Below are 26,836 nucleotides of genomic sequence, written 5' to 3'. Positions count from 1 at the left end.
GAAAAAAAAATCTACTTAAAGCAACCAGAAAAAGAAAAAAAAAAAAAAATGACAAAACCATCACCTCCCACAGAAAAATCCCATTGTGCCTAGAGAGAAATGTTGCTTTTATTCAGATCCTGCAAGTTGCTCTGTGGGGCTTTTATTAAAATACACTGAAATCTCCAACCTACAGCCTAGAGTGGAAAAAATGAACCTCCCAAGGTCTATGAGTCCAACATCTTAATGCTGATGAATGGAGGCCGGTTGGAGCCATTTGTGAAGATGTACCTTGGAGATGCTCCACTTTTGGGCTTTGTTCTTCAAAACAGGAGGAATCTACGGGGATTGTGTAAGGAGAAATGGATAAAGAACACAACTAACATCTGTTGAATTCATACTACGTGCCAGGCAATGGGCTATGTGCTTTGTATTTATGATCTCACCGCATCTTGACCAAAACCCTGGGAATAAGTATTACCCTATTTTAAGATGTAAAATAAGATCCATTCTAATCTAATTATTATTACTGTTCAGTATATACCGAGCACTTAATATATGCCAGATACTATTATAAGTTCTTTACACGAATATCTCAGCTAATTCACAGAATAATCTTACCAATCTACTACACTGGTTCTCCACATGTTACAGATGAGAAAATTCAGAGGTTTATGAGACTTGTCCAAAGTCACTGAACTGTAGGTGATAGAACTGGATTTGAATCCATGTCCTCTTGGTTGCAAGGCTCCTGTGTTGTATACATGGCTATTTACAGCAATTTTGTATTGTTTGTAATAGCTAAATGTAACAAGGAAGATAAATTTGCAAATGGCCCACCAGAAATGGGCACCTTTAAGGTCTCCACTGTAGAAATGGGGTCTGTGAACTATTTATAATATTTTTAAAAAATTAACAGAAATTGTACAGTAACTCGTTTTCAGTGTTATTACATTGGCTTAGGGCAATGTCAAAATTCCTTGTTTGAATGAGAATAAGATAAACTCCAGATAGGAACGCTGTTGAACTCTGCTGGTTTAGAAAATTCAGAAGGCGCTTATATATTACCCTTTTTTTAATGAGTAAATAAATTATCTAATGTTTAATACATTTTGCTTGTTCAGGAGACAATGTATTTTACGCCTCCATCAGAATATGGTAAGGAGTGGTGGAAAAAACCCTGGTGGTGAAGATCTTTGCTCCTATTTATCCAGAAAGTCATGCAAATATGGTTCCATCCCTCCATGTCCTGATTACGCAGAGAGCCTCCTCCCTCCATTCCTGCTCTCCTCTCTCTCTCCCCTTCCACTGGCAGTCTGGCATTTCTCTTGTTTCCTTCTGCTTTATGCCTCTGCTTTGTCACCAGCCTTCACCCACCATCCTGGGATGGCTTTAGCCACAGGCAGAGAAGGTACCTATTCGGACCAGAATGATTCTCCCCCACCCCAAATATACCTCCAACTATTTGTTGATATTTGAGGTTCCATGAATAAAATGTCATTCTTTGACTGAAGGCTAATTCTCTCCTGTTAAAATGAGGCCCCGAATGAGAGCATTAGAATACTAGACTACAAGCTCCTCTGAAGTAAAAGTCATAACATATCCACTCCTACCTGACCCCCCTTCATGGTTGAACAAATGTATTGTGAATCACCTGTGAGATCCTTGAGGACAGAGATTAGGTCTGTGTCATTATTTTAGGTTCAACACCTGGCACAAATATCTGACACACAAGAAGTAATCACCACATTTTTATTAAGGGGATGTAGATTTCATTTAATTAATTAATTAGAAAAGCGAATACGAGATGTCAGATAATTGTTGTAGAGAGTAAGGAGAGATTCTTAGGTAAGGGGATGAAATCAGCATGTCGAATCTAGAAGCTTCTGGGCGTGGACTTCCTCAACTGTATGGGCCACACAGCTTGACCCTACACAAATGACTAAGGGGTTCTTAGACAAGCTGAGAGTGGAATCAAAATACATACACAATCTTCTAACCTCCTTCCCACAGTGAAAATGTCCCTAATCCTCCAGACAAAGAATATAGATACCAGACAGCTCATCTGGCGGTGACTGATCTAGTTTCCTCAGCAGGGTCTCCCCAAATCAAAACTCTACTGTCCTCTTTATTTAATGGACTCTCTCCCCCCACAAATCCCTCCCAAATCAGGCAGGCCCAAAACTGAGTTCAGAAACAGGGCTCATGAAACATCCCAGGATCCTGTGTCTCAGCCAGAATTCAGAGCCCGCGCTCACTGACAAGTCTTAAAGATCAATTAGGCCAGAAATGTTAGAAAAATTACCACCAACAGGAGACTTTAAAATCCTACCCTTGAACCTCTGTTGCTTTGCCTGGAGGGGATGGAGGAAGTAGGCCAATCTTAAATGCAAGAGAATTAGCCGGAAAAGAGCAATAAATCTGAGGAATGAATGTGCATCCTCTGATCTACATGTGCAGTTACACAGACATCAATGTTGTGTTTTCAGTTAAGATTGGATAGAATTAAAACTCTCCCTGGAAACTCATCTCTAAAAGGAACGAGCCATACAAAACTTGTGCCGCTCTCCATGGTGCTGATAAAATCCTTCCTCCTAGAACAAAGGCATTTTCCTCATCTGGAGAAGGTGGAGTTCAATCTCTCTCCCCCTCCCTCTCTCGCTTTCTCTCTCCCCTCACTGACCCCCAGAGCATGTGCGTGTGTCTGTTTTAATGTTCATAAAGCATGCATGATTTTCTTCACTGTTCCCAAATTGTAATGGTGATTTCAAATATTTTTAAAGTTCTATCACATAGCTAATATTTACTTTCATCCCCAGTCAACTCTTTTCAGAAAGTTTAGGTTGTGTGCTTCCTCCTCCCTCACTATCTCTCTCTGATCACTATATATCTACAATAAATTTGAAAGAGGAAGAACTAGTTTATTCTTCTGATTTACTCCAAAATTTCCAATTTGATCTACGGTTTCTGGTGGCCTTCTGGAAAAGAAGAAGGCCATCTATTTCCTGGTCTCCATAATATACTCAGTGCCCTCCACTTTAATCCCTGGCTCTGATCCTTCCCTGACCAGCAGCAAGCAGGGAAGTCCTTCTTCTGAGTATTCAGTCCCTTTTTATTCTCAGCGAGTGAGGGTCTAGCATAATTCATTAGTATAACCAATTCATCTTGAACAAAATGCAAGTGTTTAGTCCTAGAAGTACACTGAGTTTCTTTCTGATAAGTGTGTAGCATCTAAAAGTAGTCTTCCACTCCCAATGCTCCTAGTTCTGGGGTGATTTTAATCTTCCCATAATCACAATGTCATCACGAGGCAGAGTTCACCTCACCTTAGCCTTGGACTGCAGTCAGCTCCTTCAAGGGGTTGTCTTTTGTGTCTGGTGTAGTTTTGCTTCTCCCAGGTCCTAACCCAGTCACCCTTGGTCAGCTCATTCTTCCCACAGAGAGGAACCTGAATGCCTTTAAGAGCAGGTTTTTACCTGTGTCTGAGATGCCCTTCTACCCCTGGGCACCTGCCAATCAGGTGACTCAGCAGTCAAAAAACCCAGCTCAATCATCACCTTTGGGAAGCCTTTTCTCACTCAATCACTCTAAACTCCCACTTCACCCCAGGCAGAATTAGTCGTTGTTCTTTTTGGGTGCCCACAAGACCTTATTCATACTTCCCAAAACTAAGGGACCACATATTTCAATTTTGAATGACCAAAGTGCAGTATCTGCTTGACACAGAGTAAGCTCAAAGTACATGAATAAATATATAAAATGAATGTGTCAGTAAACAGAAGGATGGTTGGACAGATGGATGGAAGGATGAATGGATGGATGAATGATGTTGCCTAAATTTACATCTTATCAATTCAGAGTTTGACGCAAAATATCAGATGTGTTATCTATTCTCAAAGAACAAAGATGCTTACAATTTCTTTCCTTCTTTTTCTTATATGAAGGCACCATCTCCTCTTCTTCTTTCACTTTTTACCCTGTAACCAAGAGGATGTGGTGCTGTAGCTTGTCTTTCAGAATAGGTTTCAAGCAGATAAATATTTAGTCTTCTCGGGGTCGTTTGGAAGTTTGGAAGATTATAACTACTCCTCGCCAACCTTCCCTGAATCGTGTCATTCCTTGCCCCCAGATATAAAAACATCTCTTCTGCTCCCTAAAGACTGACTCTACTCACAGGAAAAAAAAAATACTCCCCTTTCCACAGAGGTTGCTTTCAAACTCTGCTTATGAGGTTTCTAGTGCCTCTCCATAAGGTTCTTTGAGGCACAGCTGCCTTATTACCTAGTCACAGCTACAGTGATGCTTGTCAAGCCAGAGGGGGACATAAAAAATACCAGCTTTGCCTGCATTTTTACATTTCTGATCCCTCACAAAAATGTACAGGAAAAATTATAATGGCTAACAAAATCAACTATCCCTTTATCCATTCAGTATACTTCTAAATTACACAGAGTAGTTATTTAAAGTCATTATTTATTGAACAAATATTACCAGGAACAAAAGTGACATAATATACCCATAATCCAGCCCTGAAACATATCTAACTTCTTCTATGATGCCTTCAAGCTCTCATGCCTGAGAAATCTCTCTGCAGCTTGCAGACAATTTGTGTTCTGCTTTTTCCAGTTAACATGGCATAGCATCTTTATTAATATACTTAATGGCCAAGGGAAGTCTGTTTTTACTTACCCCTTGAGGAGGTGTAGGGGAAACGTTTAGATCTAGACAGATTGAATTCTGACTCTGCTGCTAATTTGCTGTTTGCTCATCAGTAACAGGGGCAGGATAATGGCTTACAAGATTATGGTAAGAGTTGATTTCTGTATATAAGGTCCTTGACAAAGCATCTGGCTTATAGTAAACATTCATTTATGGGTGACTCACAAATAACAGTAATACTTTTAAAACATTAATCTATCATGAATTAGAAAATAAAGTATGCATGAGTAATTAAGATAAGACACGAGATTGAATTCAAATAAATTCAACCTTTGGGCAAGATCCCCAGAACACTGAGAGTTTATATTCATTCACCTGAAATTAGAGATACTTAGGTAGAAAAGCTTGAAAATAAGTGAAATCCATCATCACTCTTTCACAGATATACTTGAGTGACCTGCCTCAGATCACACAGACTGTCAGAACTAGAGCTGGAAATAGAACTCACATGGTCTCAAAAACTGTTGCAGGTTCTGATATCAAATATCACCTCCCTGTCACCACCACCTCAATCAATGCAGCACGGAAAGCAGACATCATTAATGAATTAATCAAATACTTTTTGAGGGATTAATTCAGGGCAAGAGGGAAAGAGAGAAGAAACACATATTGACTATCAACATGGTAGCCATGGCTAACAAAATATGAAGCTGAGGCTCAGGGAGGACATACAACTTCCCCAAGATCACACAGCTAGCTAGTGGTGAAGCTGGGATTTGAATCCACGGTCTATGTGTCTCCAAAGTTCATAATCTTTCAACTAGAATTTAACTCAGTGAAAACCAACAGGTATTTCTGACTGCACAATCTGTACCAGGTGCTATGTTAGGATATGGCAGTGAACAATACAGATGCAATCTCTCATCCATCAGGCTTAAAAGACACTTCAAAGGCGAGCAAAATGTGATGAGAGTCAGGTAAGGTGAAGTACCTACCATCTCTGTAAACTATTCATGTAATATGGACAAGTAAATATGAGCCTCTACCCTCTGTCCAGAGTTCAGTTACACTATAGGTTAAACATGCTCAAACAAGCTGGCCTGGAAATTTGACCACCATTATTCGTCTGCATTATTGCTGTGGGAAAATGCATGCTGAATTCTAAACTGATATGTAACAACTTTGGGAGCACAACAATACTCAAAGTTAGTACCTGCTTTTTATTTGAGGTTTTAATGCAACAGCAGCAGATTTACCTTTCTCATTAGGTTCTTCTGAGTATAAAAAATAAAATTAGTGCCAGCATGTATTTCTAGAAAGTAGACTAACTGAAGATAGGAGGATCAATCAAACCACAAAGATTAATTATTGAGTATCTTCTCGGAATTGGGCACTATGCCCAGGCAATGTAGAAATATAGAAAAAAATATAAGACCGAATCAGCCCTATCCATGGAGAGTCTGTAAACCAGCTATGGGACACCCACATAAGAGCACTTCCAGTAAATGGTAGTGAATGTCAAAATTCTAAAAGACTGGGGTAAATACGTGTCTTCGAAATGGGCTGGGGGGTCAGAGATAAGGAGAATTAACCCAGGCTTCAAAATAGCTCTGATCTGGATATTCAGAGTTCATGGTGGCAGTAGGAGGAGTGTTAACCATGGAGAAAGGTACAGGGCAAGTGTGTCCCCCAAAATGAACAGACCATTGAGGCCACGGACTGGAGCTAGGAGTACTGGGAAAGAGGTCTCAGAGGTAGTTGTAAATGAGGGAGCATTTTGTCTTAATCACCTTTGCCTCCCCGCCCCCATGCCTAGAACGGTGCCTGACAAACAGTAGGGGCTCAGTTAATGTTTAGTGAGGTGGAAAGACATCACCTTCATTGAAAAGAGAAATAACAAAAAAAGTGCTAGGCCTGCTTCAACATACTGAAGTCCATATTGACAGTCCAATATGACAATAACAAACATAACACCGCACACAATTAAGTGGTAAATTCTATGATAAGCCGGAAGTTGTCAGCATGCAGGAGGGAAAGTGACTAAGGTAGGGCAAAAAGAATCGGGGATGATTTCTTAATGCGAGGGGAATTGGGTTGGGCCTATCAGGAAGGGCAAGGTTTGGCTTTCAGGAGTCACAGCTGAGATACTTACAAGGCTGAGACAGAAACAAATGCATGGGGACAGACACTTAGGAAACAATAGGAAGTAGTGGGACTGTGGTCTTTAGTAAATAATTTGGCAATCCAATCAAAACACATCTGTGGGCTAGATTCAGCCTGTGAACCACCAACTGGAGGCCCTCAGGACAAGAAGAAGGAAGAAAAAAAATGCTTCTCAGATGGAGGAAACAGGTAAATGACCAAGAGAGAGCAAGGAGCAGGCGGGCTTAGTGGGAGAGGGAGAGGGGTCTCCCCAGAACCCAGAATGCCACTGCAAGCAGTAGGAAATGTGATTGCAGAGAAAAGCTAAGTTGAGTTTGTATTCCAGGTAAAGGAAAAGATAATAAATAAAGAGTGAAAGACAACTTCAGCATGCTATGTTGCTTGGAGAAATTGTGCTGGAATTAAACATTGTCTTTTCTAATCTTGGCTGCTAAATCAACTGTGTTTATCTCTAAGACTAATATTACCTAAAATCGCCCTGACAAAAATGTCCATTCTAGAACTCTTGGGTGGTTTTCTGGAAACTTCCCTAGTGCAGTCATGGTTGCTGCCCCCAGATTGCCTGTGACAGCTGGGGCTCTATAGACAGAGCTGTGGATCAAAAGCATCTTCAAAAACGGAGCACTTCTCTCCTCACTTAACACATTTTACTTAAGGATTTACATTTATACCAGTTGAGCAAATCAAAGTTATAGTTCCCTCAGTAACTGTAACCTGGACCAAATATAGCTATATTTTTCTGCTGCTGAGCGGGCTTTTAACGCATGCCTCCCAACTGTGAACAGAAGATTTGATTCAAACATTATGCAAGAAATGTTTTTTTTTGGAAAACAAGTGGCTGGTCCGGTGAAGGTTTAGTGTAAATGACTGTTCCTTTCAATTCGTGTTTCTATGCAAGGGTTCCCTACAGACACTGATCTTCACAGCATCCTCCATAGTCTTGTGGACAGGGGTGAATGGAAAGGTACCCTCTCCACTCTTGCAAGCTGCCAGCTTGCCCATTCATGGGTCAGAGTCTAGCTTTGCCATCGCAGGCTGCTGGTGTTGACTGAAGCCTCCATACAGAGCCAGGACTGAGGTGAGAGGGTAAGGTGATCAAGGTACTTGCCCAGGAGGCAAAATTTCAGGAGTGTCAAAAAGCTCATTAATCAAGACAAATAAAATTTAACGCTACATTTTAAAAAAAATATAAGTTAATGCAAAAAATGCATGACGAACAACATCTTAAAGTACTGATTTTTAAAAATATTGCACTGAAATATTCTTTTCCTTGATTACTGAATTTCTAGTGCCCACTTATACTTTGCCCCCACCCCCAGGCAACTGCCTCACTTGCCTGACCCTCGTCCTGGCCCTGGGAAGCAGTCGGGAGGGAGTGCATAGAGGACGTAGTGGATTTGGCTGCAGGCAAACTCTTTTAAACTTTGGTCATGGCAAAGAGAGGAATACTGAAGAACACCTTCAGAAGTATTTCTAGCTGGTGCTGATGGAGCAGAAGGTGTTGGATTATTAATTTCATTGGGAGGAGTTCTCGTCAACCATCAAAAAAAACTGTCTTCTAATTGTCCAGGTGACTCCCCTGAGAATAAATGACCCAAAGACCATCCGGTAAGTTATGCCAAACCACCCACTTACCAAGCCTGCCAAACAAAGATCAGGTGACATTCATGTCCCAAACGCTGGCCTAGGAATGACCCGCATGAACAGGGTTGTCAAATAGCCCAAGTGAATGCTGTAGCCTGCGAGGTCCTCGAGACCAGGAAAGGCTGCAATACTCCATGTTCCCAGACCCCAGAGCCTAGCCCTGGGTTAGTGCACGCTGATGTCGGCTCAGTCAAGTAATTACACAATTGCTCATTTAGGAGGAGGTTCCAATCACCTCCAGACAGACTGAGGCAGTTAACAGAGTGGAATCCTCTACTAAGGCCAGTCATTTGTCTGTGGGTTTTGTTGTTTTCACTGAAAAAGCAGAGAAAACTCCTTATCTATCAGCAGCCTTTCACACTGGAACAGGTGTACTTCGGGGAACTGCTCGCCCTCAAAATGCATTCTTTGGAAGTGAGCAATCCTTCCTGAAATACTACAAAAATAAGCTTAATTAAAAAAAAAAAAGTTAGACCTACAGAAAAGTTGCAGAAACAGTACAGAAAATTCCTATGCATCCTTCATCCAGCTTCCCTTAGTGTTAACATCCTAATGTTAGCATAATCAGAGCACAGCTATCAAAGCAGGACATTTGTATCGGTACAATACTATTAACTAAATGACAGACCTTATTCTAATTTTGCCAATTTTCCTTCTAACATCCGTTTTCTGGTTCATGACCTAATTCAGAATCCCACTTTGAATTTAGTTGCCATGTTTCCTAAGTCCCCACCAATCTGTGACAGTGCCTCGGTATTTCCCCGTCTTTCATGACCTCAAGTTTTGAAGAGTACTCATCTGTTATTTTGTAGAATATCCCTCCGTTGGGGATTGTTGAATGTCTTCTCATTACTAGACTGAGGTTGTGCATTTTTGGCAGGATTCCCCAAAAGAATAGTGTCGTGTACTTCTCAGTAACTTTCTCAGGAGGCACATGATGCTGATTTGTGCCCTTCCTGGTGATGCTCCCTTTTTCATCACTTGGTTAAGGTGGTGTCTGTCAGGTTTCTCCACTGTAAAGTTACTATCTTTCCTCGTGTCATTGATAAGTGGATACTTTGGGAGGATACTTTGAGACTATGCAAATATCCTGTTTCTCATCATACTTTTGCCCATCACGTTCAGTATCCATTGGTGGTTCTTCTGTAACAATGATAACTGAGGTGTTTGCCTAATCGAAAATGAGCTTTTTATTATCTTTAAACCCTATGTAAGGCCCAAAGGCCCAAAGCTACTGAGGTGAAAGATAATAATCTCCCTGTCAAATGTGCCTTTCCCACAGCTGTATGGATCAGGCATCTAGTTTAGGCACAGCACATCCACGGCACCGGAGTCTTCACCCCCAACCTTCACTTATGCAGGAATCTGGGCTCTCGTTCTCACTGGCCCACATGAGTCTTCAAAATTCTCCACGCTACTAGGAAAGAAGCCTTTGCCAATCAATAAGAATTGTCATGGGAAATGAAACAAATTTCTTTATCTCTGCTCTAGGTTGGGGGTTTAGTTTGTCTTTAAATTGCTACATCCCTGTAGCATCTTCTCACTGTCCAGTCTCATGAGAACCTTTAGAAGCAGCAGATCCAGGGTCGCTGGGGAGAACGGAAGTGCACAGGCAGCTCCCCTGTGCCTGTGGGTTTTTCTCATTTGGGGCAATTCCTTTGAGTCCCAGACAGTGGTGTGCTGGTAAGTGTTTATCAACTGTCTCTCCAGGAAGGGAAAAAATACAAGTCTGGATATTAAGTGTTTGTCAATTTTCTGGTAAGAGTACTTCCTTCATGGTTGATTTCAAGCTACCAGTGTGACATCACTGAACACAACTGGGAAGAAACGGGCTGCAGCAGAGCATTAAATATTAATATCTATAATATTAAATAGCTGTATGTATTTCTACCATACAGACACAACAATGTAAATAACCTCAAGCACACAGATAAGAATAAAATATGGTAAGATAATTAGGAAGTGATACTTTTGAGTATGTATTTATTACCCTTGATTTCAATACAGTTTATTAGTCATAGATATCTATATAAAATTTTAATAATGGCTGTTATCTAACAAATAACTCACAAAACTTCTAAAAATTTAAAACTTGGTCCTCATGAGCGGGGATGAGCCAGCCCCGGCACACCACCCCATTATACAGCGGTTACCCTGAACCCCGCCTACCGGAATAACCCAAAGCAGCCCCTGAAACAGCAGGATGACTTTTCTCCAGTCCCTCCAGGAAACCTTATGAGGTCCAGATGCCCTGCAGGCGATGGCATTGCTCCAGCAGCAGTATCTGCTGCTTCTTGGCAAGCCTCCCATGACGCCTTGTGAGGGCTCCAAAGCCTCTGGCTGCCGCCAGGGCTAATGGGGTACCAAGTCCTCCCCAGGCTCAGAACCTGTTTGCCATTCTCCCAGGAGACCACTTGGCCCTTAACTGTTCTTAAAATAATTACAGGGATGTTTCAGAAGCAGCCTGGAACAGTGGAAGGAGCATAGGAGGGAAGGGGAATAGTGAAGGAAGAGGCAAAACCACATGTATCGGGTACGGATTACATGCCAAGTACAAGGCTGCATGCTTTCACAGATGTTCTTGTTTACTGTAATCCTGACACACCCAGAGGAAGAACAACCACCTGTTTACCAAGAGATTACATGACTTCCCAAGGTTCTCCAGCTAATAAGAAGCAGAGCTAGGACGCACCCCAGCTCTGCTCACCCCTATAGCTCTAGCATGTAGGGTAGTACACATGGTGCTGTCTACGTATCTGTGGGATGGATACATGAATGTAGCCTAACTCCAAAGCTTGTGCTCTTACCTCCACCAGGGAAATAATGCTGGTAAAGTGCTCTTACATGGCAGAGTATAAATGAAGTAATGGAAGGCACTGCGGTGTGTGAAAGGCTGACTTCAGAGTGAGATGAGGTGATTCCCTCCAGGCTCTGCCTTTTACTAATTCTCTGACCTTAGTTAGGAATGTCACCAAGTCTCTCTCTGAGGCTTGGCTTCCTCACCAGTAAAATGGGGCTAATAAAGCTAATCTTGCTATGTGGTGGCCGGAAACAAACAACTGTGATGTATGAGAAAGCACTCTGCAGGCTAAAAGGTGCCAGGAGAGAAAGTGTCCTGTATGTCACTGTCCATGACATCGGAATGTCATTCCATTGGCCTAGGAAGGGCACGCCTAACACCATGGTTGCAGGGGAAGAGCAACGGGTAAAAGAAATGGCCCTGGACACAGCAGAAGGTACAGGATTCTCATCTATTTCAACTTTAAGTTTAGGACTTAACTGGCTGTCCTCTGTTTGGAATGCACCACAGACGAAAGAATTTCAGCAAGCCTTGTCTCCCTACCTTTTATGTGATATACGAGGGAGCAGATAGGTTAGAAGAAAACCCTGCTGTTTTTGCAGTGTGGTATTGATTCTGGAAACTAAATGATAATGCAAAGGGGCAGCATCAGTCTCTCTTCAAGCCTGCATCATGCAGGCTGCCTGGGATTCTCAGAGAGCCTAGGATTTCAGAGGTAGACACCCAAGCACAGACTGGCAGGGTCTGCTTCTATCACACACGGTAGGTCAGGGGTGGCGCTAGACCGAGAACACCCTCTAAGCAGACTACTCTCTGTGCACGCCTCAGTCCCTTCCCCACCCATGGGGACCCTAACAGAACTGAAGATGCTAATGGCCTTTTGCAGTCAATGTCTACTCCTCTGTAAGGAAGAGACATGAGGGTGAGTGTATGTGTGTTTTAAAATACATGCACCCAAACTCACACATGTGTATTCAACACAGTAGGCAAATCGCCCATAGCAGGTAAGGGAAACAGGGGAATGGAAGCAGGAGACAGGGATAAAGGTAAGAAACACACACACACACACACACACACACACACACACACACACACAAACATATGAAACAAGAGAGGGCCTTGCACAGACCAGTGAGGATAAAGTGTCATAAACTGAATGTGATTAATTCAACCCCTGCACCTGACACCCAAGGAAGACGAAAAGAGTTAGGAGCATACCCTCCTAGCACTCAGAGTGGAAGCCCCAAGGGAGAAATCAGTCTCTGCCATTGATTGGGACGAGTCATATTCATTCACTTATCCGTTCCTTCAACAGATAGGCATTGTGCGGGATGGGCAAGGGGAAGGGGAGAGCTGCAGGGCAGGGCAGGCTAGGGTAGGGCACTCGCAATTACACAGGCAGATGGGTCCACAGAGGGTGATAACCCAGGTGCTATGATAGAGCAGGCATAAGCTCTATGGGCCACAAGAGAGGGGTGTGGAGGAGGAGGGTTAGAGAAAGCTTCCTGGGGAGAGTGACATTTCATCTGACTTCTGAATATTAGGTAGGATTTAGCTAGGCAAAGAGAGGAGGTGATGCATTCCGACAGTGCAAACAGCACACACAGCAGCCCAGAAGAGAGAGAGTGTGGCCCCTGAGGGATTGAAAGAATTTTAACGGAGCAGGAGATGGAGAGTAAAAGTGGAATTGGCAAGAGGGAAGGCTGAAAGTGTAAGCTCTGTGAAGTTGGGGGAGGGAGGCTTGCTCTCTGAGCTTCTGTGCGCAAAGCCTGGCACGGGACACACACAGGAAAGTGTAACACAAAGCAATTAGTGCTGTGATATCAGTCTGAACACATAGTTATGAACACAGAGAAGGAAGCCCTTAAACCTGCCTTGAGGTTGGCGGGGGCAGGAGGGGTGTGTGTGGAGAGGACACGCAAGTGAGATTTCAGAAAGGAACCATTACCTGAGCTGAACCTAAAAGGAGTTTAGGATTTTACTTGCATAAAGAGAACAGGAACTGGAAAGGACATTTCAAGCAAGAGAAAAAGCATGAGCAAAAGCCCTCTCTACCAGTGTCTAAGCTGATGAATAAAAATACCAGAAACCCCAAACTAATCATGACTAACAGAGGGCCTAGGTAAAACCCCTCAGGTTTAGTCAATGGGCTCAAAGGGTTTTTTTTTTTTAAAGCTGATTCTGTGCATTTTCTGCCTTCATGATGCAGATACAACCAACACCAACTTCCCTTCAGAGCCAGGAGCCATCTTTACCCATTCTGTGATCGCTAGGCAGGGTTCAACATGACGACCTCCCCGTCTGTGTCAGAGGAATGAAATATAAAAACAAAAAGCCTGCTTCAAAGAGGGGGGAAAGCCAACTCCCTCCGAGTCTGGAGCAAAATTAAATTTTATGAGTTACTTGGTAGCCAGCAAGGCACAGAACAAAGCCAGTGTGAAACCACCTTTCAAAGTAACCTAATTTGACAATTAAACTTGCTCGGTGAGGGGGAGAAAAGGAGTTAATACAGGCAGAAGGCCTTTCATCCTTCACCTGAGCCTGTCCCTTTCCTATGTTAAGTGCAACGCAAGCAAGCTGAGTGAGGGCCTTTAACACTATCATTAAAAAAATATCAACATCCAGGCTTAGGTGGACATCCCTCCCTGAGTCATATGCCGCGCAGGGTTACAGTGAATACGGTAAGAACAGGAGAACATAGCCTCCACGTGCCAGGCCTGCTGTGCTGGGCTGTAATTACCCAAACAACGACAATCTATTGAAGACAAGCATTCTTTCCCAACCCCCAAACACACAACGCCCCCCAGAAGGAAGGCTGGCATACTGCATTGTAATTGCTAAATTTCTGCACGTGGTTCTGCCCCTGGGCAATGGTTCAGGTAGGTATAGTCCATTCTTGGGCTGGAGAGATGGGCTATCCCATGGTGCCAAGAAAAAGGTCAGTAAAAAAATAGATGGCTACGTTGTTATCAACGGAGAGGATCCAAACAACCAGAAGAAAAATCCAGAACATTTACCATGGGAGTCTTTTTTTCTCCGAAATTTCCAATTTTGAAGAGTTGGTGCCTGAAGAAACCAACAGCACACCTGATGGTTTGGATTTTCAAAGTCAGATCTTTGCGCAGGCAATGTCCCCACTGCTGCATAAAAATGAATTGATGAGTACAAATGAATGTGTTTGAAGACTTTGCCGTTTTATGGTTTATTAAATGCCATATTGGAAGATGCAAAGTTTTATAGACTGGAAAGGGCTCTTCAATTAAGAAGGTAAAGAACTGAGGATGAGCCCAACTGTTCTTCCATTTCCAGTGAATACTGAAGATAAAAAAAAAATTAGGTCACATTAGAGTAGTGGTTCTTAAAGTGTATCCCTGGACCAGCAGTATCCATATCATCTGGGAACTTGTTAGAAAAATAAATGATCAGGGGACTTCCCTGGTGGTCCCCTGGGTAAGACTCTGCACTCCCAATACAGGGGGCCCGGGTTAGATCTCTAGTCGGGGAACTAGGTCCCACACGCATGCCGCAACTAAGAGTCCTCATGCCACAACTAAGAGGACCACATGCTGCAACTAAACATGCTGCAACGAAGGTCCCACGTGCCGCAGATAAGACCCGGTGTAGCCTAAATAAATAAATAAATATTTTTTAAAATATAAATAAATAAATAAATGATCAGGCCCCATCCTCCAAACCTAATGATCGGAAACCTGTTTTCACAGCTCCTCCAGGTCACTGGGATGTACTATCATGTTTAAGACCTTTTGCACTAGAACTGTGGTCCTCCACCCTGGCTGCCTATTATCATCACCTGGTGAATATGTTATTGCGATGCCCTGGCCAACCCCAGGCAACTAAATCACAACAACTAGGACTGGAACTTCTCAACAGCTACTTTTGAAAAGGCTCCTCGGGTGATGTAATGTGTAGCCAGAGTTGAGAGCTGCCATATACTGGAATAAGAGAGATTTTAGATTAGATACTTTGCAACTTCTGACTTTTGGCTTAACTCAAAGTAACAGTGGTTACTGAGTGAATCTTCTTCACGAAAGAAAAAGCTTTTGAGAAGAGGAGAGATTTCCATCTATCTTCATGAGCTGGAGAAGTTAGATGTGAAGCTCACACACTGTACCAACATTATACCAAACCCAACGGTAATAACAGTATTTAACAACTCATCAGCAAAGACAGTTGCTCATCCTGGGAAAGAGGCGGGCTAGTCCCCACGTCCAGAAGTCACTATAAAAGCAGTGCGCTCAGAGGCAGTGAGGAGTGACACCACACCACCCACACGCCTCAAGTCCAGCTGCCACAAACCACCAAGGGGAGCTCAGAGCCTCCCACTTACTTCTTGGCTTTGAAGTCCCAAGTATTCAGGGTGTGTGAGAGAGCAGCCTCTTCTCACCAGTGTCTGGTGTCACCCAATGTGCAAAATGAGGACAACCACCCAGCACAGAATTCTAGGGGGCCACTCCCATGGGACAGGCAGAGCCTAGCATCGCTGCTTCACAAATGAACTGTGTACTGGGGCCATCCCTCTACCCAAATCAGGAAATTGGCAGAACACATTATAAGTCTGTTCCTCAAACCGGGGTCCACTAGTGTCGTCCCAAGCATCTAGGATTTTTTTACCCATGAAAAGGGACGTGAGCACTACTAAAACGTAAGAAAAATTGTAAATTCTTTTCAACAAGAAGAGGCAACATTCTTTGGGAAGTTTCTGGAGAAATAATAGGCCAACCATCATGTTTTTACACTGTGACAGTAAGATCAAACATTCCCTTAAATTTTTTTTAAAGATAGAATAACAAAGACTGGAACCAGTTCAATAGCTGGCTAGTGAGCATGCTTATGAAAATAACAACATCATCATGACATTCTCACAGAGTGAATTTCAGATATCCAAGCTTTGGGGCGTTATACTCCCTCTCCCCCAAAAAAGGATGAGGATAGGAAAAAATGAGAGGGAAGAGACCATGCTTTTGTATCCCCAATGCCTATGATTATGCAGACTTTGGAGTTGGACCAACCTGGGTTTCGATTTTCACCCTACAATTTATTTGCTGTTTGGCTTTGAACTTTTAAGTCTGTGAATTTCAGGTTTTCATCTATAAAATGGTAATGATAATCCTTAGCAGTGACCAGGGTGAGTAGAAAGAAGGCTTGGATTGCATTCAGCACAATGCCTAGAAAACAGCAAATTAAGTAGCAGTTGTGATCATTAACTATTCACTATTGAACACCCAGCTGAAGCTTCACTTCTTTTGTAAAGGTTTCCTTGACAAAAATGCTTACACACACACACACACACACACACACACACACACACACACACAGTCTTTGTAGTTCCAGTACTCCTGGTATGCATCTAGATTTTAGTCATTATATTATATTGCAATTGCTTATTTATATGTTTATAAGTATTTTCTTAAGAAAAAAGACATGCCTTTGTATACCCAATGCCTGGCACATACTTGGTACATCATATGTACAAATGAATGAATGAATGAACAAATGAAGCTAGCTATGTATCTCATTTACCTAGAAATGAGATAAGAAAACCTTAATTAGGATGGTAAGAGTGGAAAGGACAAGACAGGAGGAGAGAGACATACAGGGAAATTGATAATAATGGTTGACTATTGGATATGAGCAGGAGAAAAAATATTGTTTTGCAGAGTTTTCTAATACAGTCAATCATAGACACCGTTCATCCAGAAAGCCCTTCTCTGAGGATTTTCTAGGGAAGAGAGGGGATGGAGAGAATGGTCACACAAATACTTAGAAAAGATTTATTGGTTGTTTGGGTCTACCCAGTCCTCTGAAACCAGCCCACATAAGGACAGATATTCCTGGACATTATGCAAGGACAAGGTAAGGCTGCAAAAGGAACCTGAGTCAAATCAAAAATGTTTATCTCTGTCTTCCAAGTCTCAAGAATTCTAGTCCTGTGTTTAATCACTGCCTCTCAGTCTTTACCATTATCACCACTCCATCTCCCTCATTATCTTCTGCAGACTCTGCCCTTTGGAAGCCCTCTACTTACTCCCACTGAGACTTTCCTTTTAGTCTCATTCCTACCTAATCTCTGAATGATGTCGACCAATATACATTGGCTTCACTGCCACAGCCATCTCTCTATCAACATCTAATGCCTCAACCTATCTCAAGGGTCTAGGCATGAGCAATCTGCTCATCCAGAAAGAGTCTTAACCGTTTCACCACTGCAGGAGATAACTGGAGAAACAAAACCAAGGAAAATCAGCCAAGAAAGCAGGTAAGTGGGGTTTTCTTGGCTATGTAGACATAGAAAAACTCTCCTACCCTCATCCCTGGAAACCAGGGCTTTAGTAAATGGACAGGCAATCTAAAAAGTCTGCAATATGTCCATACCTACACCCTGAGAAAGCCTGCCCAACAAGAATTATGGTGACAAAATGCTACACGCTTAACTCTAGTCCCCAAGCTGTCTTTCACAGCCAGGGAATTAGTCACTGGAAAAGCAGGCCCATTGAGAAAGCCACTGACTTTTATCTTTAGACTTCGACTGCTATTCATCAGCATCAATATTTCAGAACTTAACTCAGCCCTAGTCTGAGTCCAGGACGTCTACATCATCACGAAGACTCACCGCATCCTGACAGCTGAGGACCTCCAAAATGCTGTTGAGTAATTCGACACAGTACTTCTTCTCCTGGACCTGGTGCTGCGTCTCATCCTTCTGCTCCAGCAGCTCCTTCAGTTCCTTGGTGATGACAGGAAGCAAAATGTCCCGGCATTCTGGAATGAAGGCAGTTCAGAGGCGTCTGAGCTTCCTCGTTTGTTAGCTTCTTTCATTTTTTAGATAACATTGCATTAAATAAATAATTCATGAATATATTCTTCTTGTAAAAAATGTAAATATTAAAAATTAGGTTAAGGGACTTCCCTGGTTGCGCAGTGGTTAAGAATCCGCCTGCCAGTGCAGGGGACACGGGTTTGATCCCTGGTCCGGGAAGATCCCACATGCCGCAGAGCAACTAAGCCCGTGCGCCACAACTACTGAGCCTGTGCTCTAGAGCCCGCGAGCTACAACTACTGAGCCCACGTGCCACAACTGCTGAAGCCTGCACGCCTAGAGCCCATGCTCCGCAACGAGAGGCCACTGCAATGAGACGCCCGCGCACCACAACGAAGAGTAGCCCCCACTCACTGCCACTAGAGAAAAGTTCACACACAGCAACGAAGACCCAATGCAGCCAAAAATAAACAAATAAAATAAATAAATTTTTTTAAAAATTAGGGTAAGATTTCCTTAGAACATTATTCACAATTCTGGCCCCTCCCACAACCCCTACTCCCCAGAGGCAACCAACCAGTTACTCTTTTCTATATAGATGTATGTGTATATGCATATAAAAATGTATGTATGTGTGTTTGTATACCAGTATAAAATATGTAGTATCATTTTGATTTGGCTTTTCATTTAAGTAAAACATATCGCACTGTGATGATCATCTTTCAAGATCTTCTTATATGTTTTACATATGTATGTTGTCAGTACAAAAAAATTCAGTGTCACTTTGGCTTTGTTGCCTTTTTATAAAAGGGGACTATACTGCACATATTGTTCTGTACCTTGATTGTTTTCATTCACCAATATTTTTTGGAGCACCTTCTATGCTATTACATATAAGGATCAACATTAATTATGTATAGTTGTTTTATAGTATTCTCTATTATGGACATATTTGTTCATTTAGTCATACCCCTATTGATGGACATTTTTCACTGGCATAAACAGTACAAAAATGAACAACTTTCCACTTGCACCCTTGTACACCACGACTTTCATTTTAAATAAATTAAAACCTTTGCAAAGATGGGTAACTCTCTTGGCTTTGCTGTCTCAGGAAATACCTGGAAGGTTCTGAAATCCTACACAGCATTCTTTCTATATTTCTATTAAAAATGGCAAACCTTGAGAGATCAAAAAAATCCCCCCAAATTTCAAGCCATCGCTACCTAGATGCTTCTACAGCTGAAATGTGAATCATATATGCCAATTTTATTTTAATTCAATACAACAAGTAGGTGCTGAACATCTTTGATGTGGAAGGCACTGTATTTCTGGAAGTACAGAGATAATATATGGTTCTCACCCATGAGATACTTAAAATACGACACAGGTGATCAGCAACAAAACAAAGGGCAATGGCAGAAGACAGAATAAGATACCGGTGGGAAGAATCAGACATCAGCTCTTGTTCTGTCAGCCCAGCATCTATACCTGCTCTGGCACAGCACCCTGGTTTCACCCTGGTGAGCCACCCTGCTATGGGATATAAACCTAGGGATACTGTCATAAGGCTCCCTGCCCTCCTCTGGACTGGGTTGGGTACCTGACCCTAATTAGGATAACCTCTTGATCTGAACCTTGAGGGAACTTTAATAACAGTTATTGCTGACATTGCTAACATATTGAGCGCTTACACTGTGCCAGGCACTGTTTGAAGTTTCTTGCATGAATTACTTCAATCTTCCCAATGACTCTAGGAGGTAGATACTGTTATTTCTCCCATTTTGCTGATGAGGAAACAGAGGGACATGCCCAAGTATACAGAGCTAGTAAGTGGTGGATCCAGTCTGACTGCAGAGCCTGTGTTCATCATCACTAGACAAAGGGTATTATCTTTCTTGGAGCTCATCTGTCTGCACAGAAGTGCCCTGGGGAGGCTTGCTGCTTCCTCTCCCAGGGCTATTCTGAATCTCCCCTCTCTGAAGACTGGTTCCCCAGCTTTTCCTCTGATTCTTGAACTGCTCCCTATCATCCAAATACATTTATTTTTGGTTAAATTTATCAGACTAGGTTTATGTCGCTCACAACCAAAGAATTCAGACTCGTAGAGTCATAAAATGCCATGAGGGCTTCAGAAGAGAGAAATGATCTATGGTTGGAAGGTGCATAGAAGACTTTATAGGCTCTGATAGAATTGTGTCCCCTCTCTCAGAGCACTAATGTCAGTTTGTAATTAAATTCTAATTAGTATAATTAATGTCCATTCATCCAACCAAAGTGTAAGCTTCATGACAGCCAGACTCAATCTCAGGTGCCCAGCACAGTACCTGGATCATAGTAGCTACTCAGTACATCTTGATGGAATGAATGGAAGAGGTGTCATGTGAGATGGCCACTGATGAGTAAATAATATTGCCATCGGGAGAGTGGGGATTTAGAGAACAGAGAGCGATTTAGAGTTCATGGACCAAGATGTGGAAACGTATACAATGGTGGAATATTGCTCAGCCATAAAAAAAAGAATGAAATAATGCCATTTGTAGCAACATAGATGCAACTAGAGATTATCATACTAAGTGAAGTAAGTCAGAAAGAGAAAGACAAATACCACATGTGGAATCTAAAATATGGCACAAATGAACCTAACTATGAAACAGAAACAGACTCACAGACATGGAGAACAGACTTGTGGTTGCCAAGGGGGAGCGGGGTGGGGGAGGGATGGACTGGGAGTTTGGGGTTAGCAGATGCAAACTATTATATATAGGATGGATAAACAACAAGGTCCTACTGTACAGCACAGGAAACTATATTCAATATCCTGTGATACACCATAATAGAAAAGAATTTTTTAAAAACAGAATGTATATATGTGTATAACTGAGTCACTCTGCTGTACAGCAGAAATTAACACAACATTGTAAATCAACTATACTTCAATAAAAAAATAAAATTAAAAAAATTTTTAATAAAAATAAAAATAGAGTACATGGACCTGGGTAAGCAGAATAGTCTCTTGGAAGTAGAATAACAGGAGATAACATTGAAAAGGAAAATTCTTAAATGCAATGGGTAGTGTAAGATTATAGTTCTATGGAAACAGAAAATAACAGGCAACAAAAATTTTGATTCAGCTTTGCTTAATGTTATAGATGGAATCATGGGCCACGGGTTAATGGTACTTTGTTTGGATGCAAGAAACGGTTGGCTTAAGGACTTTTGAGAATACAAGGTGCTGAGTTAGCCATTACCCTTTGTTTAGAGAGATAAGAAAAAAGACTGGATAATATTTACATACCAATTACCATAACATTTAAGTTAAATCTACACTTAGTCCATATCTTGTCACCATAAAGTTGAAATTTTGTCCAGGTCTGTTTATTAAAAGGGGTAGAGAAATTTCCTGCAACGTTCATGCAGAAGTTTGTTTTAAAAGTTATCTTCTAAAAGATGTTAACTTGTAACTTTGAAACTTTCTGTTTGTTAGAGGAAACTGTATGTGTAAGAATGCTTGTTGTAGGAAGAACTAGGTGAGTTCATTTGAAGTTGTAAACTCTTTGTCTTTGGGAGATGAATGACCTCACCAACTTCATGAAACTTAACTCCCTTCACTGATGTTGTCATAATTAAACCCCATCAGAAGATAAGAACTGTGCATTCACTTAAGTTGGGTAAGAATTGTAAAGTCTTCCTCTCTGAAAAGTTAATTTTGCTAGTAAAATAAAAAAGATTCTAATAAAGGAAATTTAAAACACAACAAAAATCTTGTTCTTCCATAGTTCTCTGGGCAAAGGGAGTCTTCAAAAGATGTTTTTTTAAGGTGATTCATGTCATTGTAGCATGTAGGGCAGCTGGAGGAAGAAAGGACCAAAGAGCAGACAGAGACCAGTGTATATGCCACTGCAGTAGTCCAGGTGATGGCAAATGAGAATAAAAGTGCTGGGTTCTACCCTCCCAGACTCCTAGCCTGATACAACATTCTTGTTCTCTGTTGAAGCTAAAGATTTGATAAGACCTTAAAGAAAGTTGGTCTTGAGTTTAAAGCATAATAAGACAATGTTTTAAAGCCTAGAACAATAGGCTTTTGTGATCCAAGATTAAAAATCATTTAAAACCTCTCCATCTGTAAATGGGATCACTAGGACCTGCAGAAAGGACGTTTGTAAAGGTAGACAAAGGGTTAAATCTACTGAGGCAGTTAATTAACTCATTCATTCATGTAGTCAGTCAGTCTACTACATTTATTGAAGGCTCTCTAAGTGCCAGTCACTATTCTGGGATGGGAGGGAATGTAACCAGGGGTTGCGTGCCCATCACAGCAGCAGAGCCAACAGAGATAAGAGGCAGACTTAAGTGGACAAGAAAAACCCTGGTGCCTCTACCTCCTGGGAGTGGCAACCTGTCAGTGGCCATATAACAGAGCTATAGAATAGTAAAGGTCAGGTTTTTCCTAAAAAGCTCATTCTGTTGGTATTCTAGTTGAGATACTTCAGTTAGATCTTATTACAAAGACATGGGTGCAAGGGAAAAGGCCCATTGGAAGATTTTAGGTATTAATGAAGATCTCCTTGAGAAGTCACCAGACTTTACATTCTACTTAAAATTGAGCTAAATTAGTAGATTCTCATGGAAAAGTCTAATAGTGAGTTCTCCATCCCTAGAAATATTTAAGCAGTAGGTAGCTGTCTCTGGGCAGGAATAATGAAGAGGTATTCAAAGTATCAGATGAAGGGTTAAACGGAATGATTATTAAATCCCCATCCAAAACTCTATGATCCATAAAACAGAGGTCCAAAGGAAGTGGCAGGAGGAAGGATGTATTTACTAGGTGGAAAGGCAGTGGACATGTCTGCATTGTTTACAGACCACTGAGGTTGTGGGAGCTACAGACCAGGCCGCAGCAGAAGCCGTGGTTTATCCATCTGAAAGTCACCGACTTTACAGATGATCAAAACCAGCATCCCTACAAGACGAGGGCTCTTCGTGCTGAGAGTCAGCAAGATTTGAGCTGAGGAAGCCACTAATAACGTAGCCTGTTTTTCAGAAAGTACTTTGTCTTCTCGTTAACCATGATTTCTCAGAAACGTCTGGCTCCTCTGTTTTGAGGTGAAATAATTTTTCTCATTTGTAATTGGAGCTGTGAAATTACATTAGTCTATAAAGCTTCAGGAAGCAGCATTTCTAAACTGTGCCTTGATTGTCAAGCAGACAAACAAACGGTTAAAAGATAGATATTGCAGAGCCTTAAATCAATCTTTATAGGTAGAGGCAATGAGCGTGAGACATCTGCAAACACAGCCTGGGTAACTGAGCCCCACAAAGCCTGGAGATCGGCCAACAGGTGATGACAAGTCCAAACTGTAATTCAGACCAGGCACTTAGGAACCCGCAGAGCTACTCAACTCTGTATTTTCATAGAAAGGAGTTTTCTTTTGTCAAAGTGACTTGCAGAGAGGAAAATGCAGTGTTTCTGGGCTCTGGATTCTTCCTTTTCAGAGAAAGTTTTATCCTATGGCAGAAGATGCCACTGCCTGAATTCACAGCTCTCTTGAAGTGTGATATGCTTTTGCAATAATTTCACGACTCAGGGATACTTCAAATAAGATGGTCCTTTTCGTCACCTCCTTCTCCCCAGTATCAGCTCCATGGAAAGATCAAAATGGAGCCTTTGTCCACTTTGGAAAACCACCTTGAGGTGCATCAGGCCACAAATATATCTGTGATCACAGCCACAACTGCAGCCCCAGAGGAAAACACTCGTAAGAACTGCATCTGAACTTGCTGCCTTCCCCACAAATCTGCTCCTTCTTTGCCCACTCTGAGCGAAGACACCCCCAGGCACACAGTCAGCCAAGCAGACTTGATTTCTCCCTCTCTCTATCCCCAACATCTTCTCCATCAGGAAGTCAAATCCATCTCACCCCCAAGCCAACTTCCTGCATCCTCTGTTCCAAGTTTCCCAAACTGATCTCCCACTTCCAATCTCAGCAGCAGGAAAATTCCCAAAACTCAAACCTGACCACGGGACTTCCCTCCTTGAAGGGCTTCAGTAGTCTCCCACGGGTGAGTTTTACCACTGCTCTGGCATAGCTGAAGGCCCTTAGTGGGCAGGCCCTTCCTTACCTCTCCACCCTCCACCTCCTGCATCACTCCAAGATAGCCTCTCCTCTCCTGCTTCTGAGTTTTTGCATGTTATTTTCTTTGCCCAGAATGTACTTATCTCACCCATCTTCACCTGACTAACTCCTCCTTGCCTCCTAGGTCTTACCTTAGTTGCCAAATCCCCTAGGACAATGTTCCTGACACCCCAACTCTGACTTGGGTGACCCTGTTCTGTGCTCCTGTAGTATCCAGACTAGACTTTCATCTTCCCATTTCTCACATTACATGTCTATCGTCTGTGTAACAGGAAGAGCAGTAAGATTCTCATTAACATCCCAGAAATGAAGCTGAGGTCCAAAGCTGAGGACAAAAGGTGTAACTGCTCCACATTCTAAATCCAAACCGTCTCCAGTAGTTGGTGTACACCGCCATCCCCCGTGGTTTTTTGAGAGGTACCAGTTCAGTACCAGTCCTACAGTAATCTGCATGCACCTCATCCCAGAACTGAGGGAGGGTCTGCAGAGGACTTTGGATACAAAGCAATGCCCATAGAAAGAAGGCATTGCCTCTCCTCCCTGAAGCTGAGGTGAAGGGAGGTAGAGCCAAAAGAATCACTCGTGAAACATATGAAGACGAGACTGGCACGTTATGGCCCCACTAGGGAAATGTTTGCTGATCTTCCATCCCAGGTACATCCTGGCTCCACCGGCAGAATGGAGACACTTGAGAACATTTAGGAATCCCTCTCTTACTGTGGGGAGAAAGGTTAAACACACAAGGTGTGTGTGTCAGGGCCTCAGTCATGTCCTCAGTGTGGTTACCCCATTTCTAAGCCTGCCTGTGGCAGCCTTTGCTTGGAATTTCACTCCACTCACAGCCAGCCCCTTACGTTACCACCAGCATGGGTTAATGGACTCTTCAATCTTGTTCGATTTTTCACAGGCTTTAAAGTGAAACTCGTTCTGCTTTGGTCAAGTTCCTATTGACTGAAAGGCAAATTCAGCTCAGCACAACCCTCCTGGAGGAGAGCGAGGAACTTGTGATGGCCAAGGCTTGCCCTGCTCTCCCAGAATGCCCACCCCCAGCCTTTTGGCAAGCAGGGAAGATCCCTAATTGAAACCCAACATTCTCCCCAGGCAAAGCTGAGCAGGGCCAGCCCTGCTCTGCTCGGCTGCTTTCCTTCTGTTTGGTAGGGGGAGCATCTGCAGATGTCAGAGGCCACTTGGTTCCATCAGCTAGCCACGAAGGAGGACCGCCACACACAGCTCTAATCTGATAGCAGTTTGTTCTCACAACCGCCTTCCTCCAGCCAGCGTCTCATGAAGGAACGTAATTCCACCCACTGGGAAATCAGTAACTACCCACAAACTTCGTACTCCAGATCAGGTTACAAGCCTTTTACAACCCTACCACCATTGTCCTCCCCCCCACCCCCCGCGCGCATTCTTCAGCAGCTCCTCGTGATTCACTCTCCTTACCTTCCCAGAAACATGCCTAAGTACAATGTCAGAATCACCCCTCACTCCCCCTCCAGCCTGCCTCAGCCATGACGTACATCTCCACTTTATGAACCTTGAGGGCCAAAATATGTCTCCCCAGCTCAACAAACATAGCCTATTTAGAGATTTCAGGACTCAGCAACTGCAGACTTTCTCTTCAGGTATCTTACAGGGGTGAAAATATAATTAGGCAGTAAATCCTAAAGAAGAAACATACGTTCAGAACTTTATACTAGATACCCACTTAAAGTCCAAACCAAGCTATTGCTTTTGCCATATATCCTTTACATTTAACATAAAGCATGATATTGCACTAAACCTATAAGCGAACCCCTATAACAAGTTAGTGTTTGCCATTCAGAAGCATAGTGATGGCAGAAAGAGTAGACTGATGTGTAATTCTTAGAATTTACACAATGATGTGAGTATGTTTATGTCCAAAAATGTCACACTGGTTATAATTTGTAAGCTCTGATAGTCTATATGCATATATTTATATCCTTAAACATATATAGACATAATTATTATAACAGGCACTGTTCTCATGGATATCTTGTTCTAGTGGGATATCAGAAACAGTTTAAGAAGATAATAATTGTCTTAGGTTGGATTCTCCGGAAGCAAACTCTGAGATGAGGTTTGGGTGAAGGTGTATTAAATAAGGAGGTGTTCCAGAAAACACTGGAAGGGGAGTAGGGAAGTGGGACCATGAAGGGAAGGAGGCCAGGTAGGCTGCAAGTCTCACAGAAGGGGAGCTCTGGGGACAGTGTGGGCCACAGGGGTGAAGCAGCTGGAGTATTTAGACCTTGGGGATGGGTGGTCCCGGGCACTTCAGGTGCTCTCAGTGTCCAGACGAAGCAGGCCCTGCTGCCTGAGGGCAGCCAGAGAAGGCAGGGGCTGGCTATCGGGAGAGAGAGTCCTCCTGGAGCTCTTGTACACAAAAATGATCATGATTACAGGAGACATGGGAAGAGCCCTGAGAGCTGATGCTATTACAACAAATGCCAATAGCTGCCAGCAAGACAATTAACTGGGTAACCTGAGAAAGACAGTCTGGAGATGCAGGGAAGACTGTTCCATGTGGGGCAGTTAAGAAGGCTTCTGAGATGGACAACTTGAGCTGAGACCTGAGGGTGAGAAGGGAACAGCCTAGAAAGATCTCAGGGAAGACCATTCCAAGCAGAAGAGACAGCATGTGAAGGCCCTGGGGTA

The 26,836-nt window shown here is 42.6% G+C and overlaps 1 protein-coding gene across 1 annotated transcript in view; it reads right to left on the bottom strand.

Annotated features, from left to right (window-relative positions):
• The window catches only part of DOCK2 (dedicator of cytokinesis 2), a 426,319-nt gene that overhangs the window by 255,540 nt on the left and 143,943 nt on the right, over positions 1–26,836 (bottom strand). Inside the window, exon 26 of the mRNA XM_082378747.1 lies at positions 17,877–18,025. Within this exon, the coding sequence (XP_082234873.1) occupies positions 17,877–18,025 (149 nt within the window). The remainder of the gene's footprint in view (positions 1–17,876; positions 18,026–26,836) is intronic.

The sequence above is a fragment of the Balaenoptera borealis genome, assembly GCF_965194805.1.
Source record: "Balaenoptera borealis genome assembly, chromosome: 2".
Classification (NCBI taxonomy): Eukaryota; Metazoa; Chordata; class Mammalia; order Artiodactyla; family Balaenopteridae; genus Balaenoptera; species Balaenoptera borealis.
The sequence above is the reverse complement of the archived record's forward strand: the minus strand, read 5'-3'. Positions and strand labels throughout refer to the sequence as shown.